The sequence below is a fragment of the Stenella coeruleoalba genome (assembly GCF_951394435.1).
Source record: "Stenella coeruleoalba genome assembly, chromosome: 4".
NCBI classification, from domain to species: domain Eukaryota; kingdom Metazoa; phylum Chordata; class Mammalia; order Artiodactyla; family Delphinidae; genus Stenella; species Stenella coeruleoalba.
Window position 1 is genome coordinate 104,049,700 of NC_137149.1, and position 8,965 is coordinate 104,058,664.

The window sequence follows — 8,965 nt, forward strand, 5'->3', positions numbered from 1 at the left end:
TGTATCTCAAAATGTTTCTTTTGTGTCTTCTTTGCTTTTCCACGCCTGTTTCCTCCCTTCCGTTCCTCCGACTCCGCCCCTTCTAATGGTGTTCTTGACTTCCTCCTTCCCGCGGAATTCCCGCCCAGGATTTCGCGTCCTCCTCACATCTTCCACCAGGTCTCGGCTGGCTCTCTCCTGCCGACGAACTGAACAAACGTGCCCACGTGTCTCTCCGTCTGAAAGAGCTTCCCTTAGGCTTTGTTCTCTTCTCAAGCGACACTTCGATTCCTCTCCTCCCCTTGGCCTCCAGGTTTCTCTGGAGAGGGCTCCCTCCACGTCGGCCTTCTTCACAGCTTTCACCACGTTCACCGCTCAGCCTTCCGAAGCGAGCTCCCATCCCACAAACACTGCAGAGTCACCAAGGACTCCCACTGCTTTCTGTACCTGACTTTGCAAACAAGACTCGAGCCCGGGGCACGTTGGAACGATTTGTTTTACCAGAGGAGCCATTTTAGTAATCATTCCAGCTGTAGTCTTAGCAGTTGATGTGGGAGCGTGTAGGTCAAGGGAAAGGCTCACCCTGCAGATACAAACATGGGAACCGTTAGCTTGAAGTTGGTGTGTAAAGCCATCAGATCAGCAGAGGAGTGAATTTAGAAAGAAATGTGTATAATTCTTAGTTCCCAGATTGTTGTTGTTGTTTTGTGAGGATCAAATTAAATGCATACATTAAACACCTGGCACGCCGACAGCACTTAACAAAGACGGTTGCAATTTTTTTTTTTTTTTTTTTTTTTTGCGGTACGCGGACCTCTCACTGTTGTGGCCTCTCCAGTTGCGGAGCACAGGCTCCGGACGCGCAGGCTCAGCGGCCATGGCTCATGGGCCCAGCCACTCCGCGGCATGTGGGATCTTCCCGGACTGGGGCACGAACCGGCGCCCCCTGCATCGGCAGGCGGACTCTCAACCACTGCGCCACCAGGGAAGCCTGCAATTTTTTATTAATAACCCATCCGGAGGAGCCTGCGTCTGCACAACATGCAGTCCAGTAAGGAGGGTGCGCACTTTGCGACAACCACGCACCCTCAGCAATGACTGGAGGCGGTTAAGGTGATTGGCATTTACAGATGGATGGATCTCAGTCCAATCCTTTCCTTTTACAGGCGGGGAGGCGGAGGCTTGGGGACGTTAAGCGCAGCTAACTGGTGGAGGAATGGAGCTTCCAACGCGCCGGCTGTATGGGTCTACCCAGCCGGCCCGGTTGCCGCTCCCGCCCCGCCTCCGCTCTCGCCGCAACCTCGCGTGTCGCAGATGCACGTCGGCCTCTTCAGCGTCTAAGTGCCAGAAGCTCGGGCCGCACTGCTACTGATTGTCTGTGGGGAGGAGGCGCCGAGGTGGCCGGCGCTGTCCCAGGCAGGGCTGCACCTGAGCTGCAGCCGGAACAGGAAAAGAAGGCGGCGGGTTTGCGCACGGCAGCCGTGCGCCCTTGGACCCTTCACGCGCGTGGGACGCACTTGGAACCCTGCGCCGGGTGCTCCCCGCCGCCGGCGACTGGCGGGGTCGAGAAGGGAAAATGTTGGAGAAGGAGGGCGCTCGCGTGTCCGCCTTGCCAGAACCAGGGGCTGCAGCCCCGGGGCGGGGAATGGGGCGGGGCTGGGAAAGTTGAGTTTTGGTCGCGGAGGGCTGGGCCCCGCGCGGGAGCGCCCGCCACCGGGGACCGTAAAAGGCTGCAGCGGGCTGGGTAGGTGTGGCTCTGCCTGCGTGACCCGAGCCCCCGTCTCGGTCGCCGTCGTCTCCCGCAGCTGCGGCCTCTCAGTCATGGGCGCCGTCTGGTCCGCCCTGCTGGTCGGAGGGGGTCTGGCCGGAGCGCTTTTCGTTTGGCTGCTGCGGGACACGGGAAAGGAGGGGGATGCGGAGCAGGGGAAGGACGCCTCTCCAGGGGAGGCTGCGGCTCCGGGAGGCGATCAGGGTGGTGGCGGCGGACTGAGCCCTGGACCTTCTAGGCGGGAGCTGGTCACCAAACCAGGTATTCTTCCTCCCTGTGTCTCGAGGGCGTATTTGCCGGGGGGCTCTGAAGTTACCCGCGGGAGGGGGCAGGGGGCGGAAATCCACCTGGAGGTTTCCCGAGGACTAGCTTCTCCTAGCCCCGGCAGGACCCTCCCCGCGGCTCGCGTTTTCCCCGGCTGGTGCGCACGCGCCGGGTGGGGTTCTCGCCCTACACCGAGGCCCTGGGGATGCCCAGGCGGTTTGTCCCAGGTCCGCGCCCCGCTGAGTCGCTGCCTTCGGCGCCCGCCCCTGAGGACCTACCCCTACTCCTCCAGCGGGGATGGGCTCCTCTGCTTGGCGGAGCTTGGTGCAGTGCGGGCGGCTGCAGCGGCGGCGCCCTTTCCGGGCCTTCGGAAAGGGGTGCTTAGAGTTCGGAGATCCCACGACCCTCTCCAATTTCTGTCCGAGCAGGGACACTGTCTCGGTCCCAGTCCCATAGCCTCATGGCCTCCCATCCCTCACCCCACGGAAGAGCTGTGTTTGGGAACACTGGCTCAGCAAGCAGCCTCCCATGTCTGGACGCTTCTGTCGGGGAGGCAAAGTTCAGGTTGGACTCTGGCCCTGAAGGCTTGGGCTGAAGCCCTGAGGCTGCTCGATGGCCGCCCATTTCGGAGCTGTCGGCCCTCCCCCACGCTCACCCGAACAGTGCACGGTTGTCTGAAACCCCAGGGAAGAGACACTTAATTCTGCTCCGACGAGTACAATTGACATCTAGGTTTCCATCTCTATATTTTAGACCCTGTATACTAGGCAAAGTTATGAGCACTGGCAGAGAACCTTACCTTCCAGCGCCCTCCCTTGGCAAGCTGCCCATGCCTGGACTCCAGCCTAGTGGTGAAAATGACATCTGTAAACTTTAGTGGAGTGGCGTTCATGTGTAGCCACTTGAAAATCTGCCCCTGTGCCTCTCCTGCAGAGAGCTCATTTATCTTCTTTTCCTGAAAGCCTAACTCATGTTTCAGGTCGAAAGATTGGGGATTCAGAGTAATATTTGTTTACGTCTCACTTCCAACACCACCATTAAAAAGAGACAAAATTAAACAAGACCACCCTCTTCCCACCGTCATCTCCCCCAATCCGCATATGCTGATTGTATGGTTTTGGAGAATAAGATCTTGTAGGGCAGCGGTCCCCGACCTTTTTCGCACCAGGGACAGGTTTCGTGGAAGACAATTTTTGCACGGAAGGGGGCGGAGTGGGAGGGTGGTGCAGGCGGTGATGCGAGCGATGGGGAGCGGCAGAGGCAGCTTCGCTTGCTCCCCGCCTCTCACCTCCTGCTGTGCCGCGGGGGCCTATCAGGCAGAGGACTGACCGCTACCTACCGGTCTGGGCCGGGGGTTGGGGACCTCAGTTGTAGGGAGCTATTTGGACTATCAATGAGGTGGCCAAGAATGAAACTGAGTCTTGAGGGAGCTTGGATTGTGTAGTCTTAAGAAAAAATATTTTTATTTATTTATTTATTTTGGGCTGTGTTGGGTCTTCATTGCTTCGCGCGGGCTTCCTCTAGTTGCGGCGAGTGGGGGCTACTCTTCACTGCTGTGCGCGGGCTTCTCATTGCGGTGGCTTCTCTTGTTGCGGAGCACCGGCTCAGTAGTTGTGGCGCACGGGTTTAGTTGCTCCGTGGCATGTGGGATCTTCCCGGACCAGGGATCGAATCCGTGTCCCCTGCGTTGGCAGGCAGAGTCTTAACCACTGTGCCACCAGGGAAGTCCCAAGAAAATATATTTTTAAAGTATGCAGTGGGAGGGGATCTAAGATGCCTGTGTTTTGTCGAAGAGGTTCCTGATGCACATGGGGTGTGCAAGGCGAATCCAGCCGCCCTCCCCACCCTCATCCCCAACTCTTGCCCAGCCATGCACTGCTGTCCTTTGTATTCTCCCACAGTGACAGCTGCTGCTGACCTGCCCGCACCTGTGAGAGCCAATCCCTGACCTGCACGCAGTTCCTGGGAGTACAAGTGTACTCATCTGGTTTGCAGGGTAACCGTGCAGCTCTTCGTCACACAGGCTGGACATTTTTCGATGATGGCAGCCAAACAACTCGACTTGGTGGCGTGCCAGTATGGCCTGGACTGCAGAGATCCAGGGCCATGTCAGGGTTACACTTCTGCCTCTACAGCTTGCCACCTCGTTTACACTCTTGTGCTGGTATACTGACACTCCTGGATGTGTCTTTTATTACTGGATATGCCTGTATATTCTTAGAGCACAGTTGGGAACACACCAGGTAATTAAGTACTTGATTTTAATAGAGGCAAATTATGTGAACTGCAGATAGATTAGTAGCCAAGTCTTTAAAAACTAAAACTATTTTCTCGGCCTGATTGAACTTTTTTCTCACATGAACTGCACGACACTATTACACTTTTCCTTTTGTTTTTTAGAGCATCTTCAAGAAAGCAATGGATGTTTGGTTTCTACGACAAAAGGCCCTGGTGACCTGCAGGAAGCAGCATGGAGACTGCAGAGTCCTTCTGGAGAAGGCAGTAACCGTGACAATTCAAGAGCACATGTTCCCTCTGGACAATTTCCAGACACACAATCTCCAGCTACCTCTGAGACTGGTAACTCTAGAAGTTACTCTGACGTTTCAGGAAACGAAAGCCTTGGATCTCCTATAGGAGAATGGGGATTCCAAAAAGGCCAAGAGAAAACTGCTAAAGGAGCTCCAGGTCTGGCAGAGAAGTTGCCTTCTAGCAACCTGCTCCTGGACAGAGCGCAAGAAGGAGTGAGCCTCGCACAGTTGGACAGTCGGGCCCGGGCTGACCACGTGGACTGGGAGATGGTGTCCCGGCACGCATCCTGGGGCGATGTTGGTTTGGGTGGCAGTCTTGAGTCTCCAGTGTTAAGCTCTAAGCAGGACTATGACAGAAGCACTCTCGTGGAGGCAAGAGGTCAGGAAGTGGATGTGAAACCAAAAAGGGTAGGAGCAGTGTCTTCAGAGGCTCATCAGGTTAGTGTCAGCTTCCAGGTCCATTATATCACACGCGCTGGTGTGCAATGCCTTGCAGTAACTGGAGACCATGAGAGTCTTGGGAGGTGGAACAATTACATCCCACTCCAGTGTAGCAAGGATGGGCTCTGGTCTCGTTCTGTGCCCCTGCCAGCAGACACAGTGGTGGAATGGAAGTTCGTGGTAGTAGAGAATGGGGAAGTTACCCGTTGGGAAGAATGCAGCAATAGATCCTTAGAGACTGGCCATGAGGATAAAGTGGTTCACAAATGGTGGGGGATTCACTGATTCAATTTGCAAAGTAGCGAAGAGGCTATAGAACATGGAAGAGGCTAAGGTTGTGGAGCACCCTGGATAATTTAAAATAAAGGAAGTGAAACTCCCAGTCTAGCCATCAGAGTTGTTTCAGATTTGCTAGTGGCTTTTGTCCAATGTGTAGATGATGCTTCCAGTGAGCGTGGACTTTTTTTCCTGTGGCACTGATGGATGGATTTATGCTGGTCCATCATTACTTTAGGGCTTGGTGGTCTTGAGGAGGGCTTGGCTAGACTTCAGATGTGCACTGGTCACGGAGCACAGAAACTAACCAGCTGCAGAGGGTTCAGGCTTGAGCCTTGGGTGATTCTTGAAGCAGCAGAGTAAAACACGCCTTATTCAAAAGGAGATTTTGTACTGGTACAGCTGGAGAAATGCTCTCTTTAATCATACACACATTATATTTAAAAATCGTTAACATCGTATGGAACTGTGATTAGAAGATATCTGGTCACTAGATGTGATTAGCCAGGATATAAGGTAATGCATTAAGACTTCCCAATGTTTTTTGCTTGATTTTACTTGCCATGTATGGTTTGAGGGTAGCAAGTATGTTTTTGTCTTAATGATCAACGGCTGGTGTACAAACAAGGGGCCTAATCAGAGCCTGTTAGCAGGAGCAGCCCAAGAGGAAAGAACAGGAAGGGGGTAGGGTATAGGCTGAGCAAGGTGGCCTGAATGACACCTCTTAGAGAGCTGGGAGCTACAGGCCCCGCCGGACTGCAGGGTGGGACACGCCCGTCATTTCCTCACAGGCCTCCTGCAGGACCATCTCTCCTCACGGCCCCTCCTCACAGCAGCTCTGGGCTGACAGATGGACTGCCCCATAGCAATCATTTCACCCTCTTCCCTCTCCCTTCATGCTAGTAGGTAACAAAATTATAACAGGAGAGTGATACGGAAGTACATCTTTGCTCTGGGAAGAAATAAACATTTAAACTTTGCCATTATAACTGAAACAAATAATAAAACCTGAGTTTTAACATCTTTATCAAATGTCTGAATTATTTGTATAAATCTTAGTACCATAATAGCTTACATGTAAAATAACATACTAATATTGTCTCCACTAATGACACAGAAAAAAAGCAAACGTCAAGAGGCACAGAGTCTGTTCTTCTCCCTTTAGAGAAAGAAGTTTTAGAATATTTCTTTTAAAACTTTACCTTTGTTTGGAGGGATATTATACATGCCTGTATTTGAAAATTAATTCTATATTAAAACAACTTTTAATAAGTGTAACATCTATTGGCAAAACAGCGTTTAATCCTGGTTATAGATGGTCTTTGCTGAAAAGAGCCTAAACCCAACTGAAAATAGTGTTAGAAAGTGCTTTAAGAACTGTTTTGGGCTCACAGCACTTTTGTGTTAAATTCACATATATTTTCTACAGACTTCACAGTGAATTTTATATTCTCCCAGTGAGGTCTTCAGAGGCATTCACCATTACCGTACAGAATGCCCAAGCATTTCTATTAGGTCAAACTAAAGGGAAAACAATTTACAGTCAAAATCTGTTTAGAGTTCTATCATTAGCCATTTTATCATTACCTGATGAAATAAAAATTTTTCAGTAAAGCCAACTGATTTGAGAGATAACATATAATATACTAAACTTTATATTTTTAAAACTTGTTATTTAAAATCGGATGTGCTTAGAGGGAGAAGCATGAGGGCTGTGGTGGTAACTTACGCCCTACTTAGCGTGTCATCTGCACTGGTTACCCTGAGCGCCACCCGCTGTCACAGACCCCAGCGTGTAAGAAGGCTGCAACGACAGCAGCTTACTTCTCCCTCACTAAACAGCAGTGGGTGCTCCTGGCGGGAGGGCAGCTTTCCTTGCAGGTCATCACCCGGGCTCCTGTCCTGTGGCTCCTCCATCCCCTAGGACCTCACTGTCCTCTGTAAGCAGCCTGTGGAAGGGGAAATAAAGTAAGGAAAGACCCACTAAAACTCTGGGCCAGAAAGCACCACAAACTGCTGTGTCCACGTGTCATTAGTGAGAACTGGGCAGGTAGGTGTTCCCAGGTAGGGAGAGGGGAAGTGGGGTTGGGACACAGTCTCTAGTTGGGCAGCAGTTTCTCAGTGACAGCTGTACTGTGGAACGGGAGTACAGGCTTCTGTGACACTGTTCCTGTTGTCTTTTTTTTTTTTTTTTTTTGCGGTACACGGGCGTCTCACAGCTGTGGCCTCTCCCGTTGCGGAGCACAGGCTCCGGATGCGCAGGCCCAGCGGCCATAGCTCACGGGCCCAGCCGCTCCGCGGCATGTGGGATCCTCCCGGACCGGGGCACGAACCCGTGTCCCCTGCATCGGCAGGCGGACTCTCAACCACTGCGCCACCAGGGAAGTCCTTCCTGTTGTCCTTGGCACAATGTAAACATTTCTGTATCTGTTCTTCTGCCCTTTTATTTGGTTCACATCCTGTAGTGTCATAAATATATTTGGTCTTTGCTCCTGGCACAGAGCTCCTCAAGCCCTGGGAATTTCCTGAGAGATAGGAGTATCTTGTTATTCATAATGAGGCCCTTTAGATCACGCCTGAGCTTCTGCTAGTGAGGTGACTTAGATGGGGCCCCTAGATAGCCTCAGGCCGGGGCTGGTCACTGGAAAGACCAAGTGATCGGAGGCTTGCAACTTCCAGCGCCACACTCTGATCTCCAGGACGGGGAGCGGGGCTGGAGAAGCAGCTCTATAACGACTCAGATGGTGAGATTTAATGCGCTTCTGGGTTGGCGAACACAAGGTGCCGGGAGCCCTGAGCGGGCATGGAAGCTCCACACCTCCACCCCATACCTTGCTCTGTGTGTCTCTTCCATCTGGCGGTTCCTGAGTTATAGCCTTTATAATAAACTGTAATAGTAAGTAAAGCAATTTCCTGAATTCCATGATCAGTTCTAGAAAATTATTGAAACTTTAGAGGAGGATGTGGGAACCCCCAATTTACAGCCTGTCAGTCAAAAAGTATAGGTGGCCCAGGACTTGTGACTGGTGTCTGAAGTAGGGGCAGTATTGTGGGACTGAGCCCTTAAATCTGTACAATCTGACACCAACCCCAGGTAGCGTCAGAATGGAATTGACTCATAGACACCCAGTTGGTACCCACAGAGAATTGGTTATTGGCGTTGGAAAACACTCCACGTACAAATGCCACTAATTTATTAAACTCTAATTAAGGCAGACTGAATCCATTCAATCTGCAGAAGTTACCCACTGGCTGAAGAATAACAACCTTTTTCTCTCTTGCTTCCTAGTTATTAATATGTAAAAAGAAAACTTTTCTAAAAGTTTTGATTACGGGCCACAATGTTTAGTTATGTGATTACATTCACTGATATTGACAGAACAAACAGGGAGTTCAGGGTCACAGAAGGAATCCTGGTCAGTACCTTGGAGTTTGTCCTCCCATTCTGGGCATTATACCCCATCTTTCAATTTCATGTGAAAGAAGCATTTTAAGCTGAAAAAGAAGAAGGCTATTGCCTCAGCACCACTAAAGATAACAAAAAAAATGTGATTATTCCAACACACTGGTATTAGCACAAAATAACACCTATTAGGTACTTTTGCTTCTAGCTAGTACTGCTTTTAAGTTTTACTGAGAGAGCGCTGAAGACTAGTTTATTTCAAAACAGAGTTTACAGGACAGGGTATCTTTTATTAAATTTTCA

At 51.2% G+C, this 8,965-nt stretch overlaps 1 protein-coding gene across 1 annotated transcript; it reads left to right on the forward strand.

Moving 5' to 3' along the window:
• Window positions 1-862: 862 nt before the first annotated feature.
• On the forward strand, window positions 863-6,278 carry STBD1 (starch binding domain 1). The gene is made up of 2 exons (XM_079919250.1): window positions 863-2,008; window positions 4,412-6,278. The coding sequence occupies exons 1-2, from the start codon at window positions 1,801-1,803 to the stop codon at window positions 5,266-5,268; spliced, it is 1,065 nt and encodes a 354-aa protein (XP_079775376.1). The 5' UTR covers window positions 863-1,800; the 3' UTR covers window positions 5,269-6,278.
• The last annotated feature ends 2,687 nt before the right edge of the window (window positions 6,279-8,965 follow it).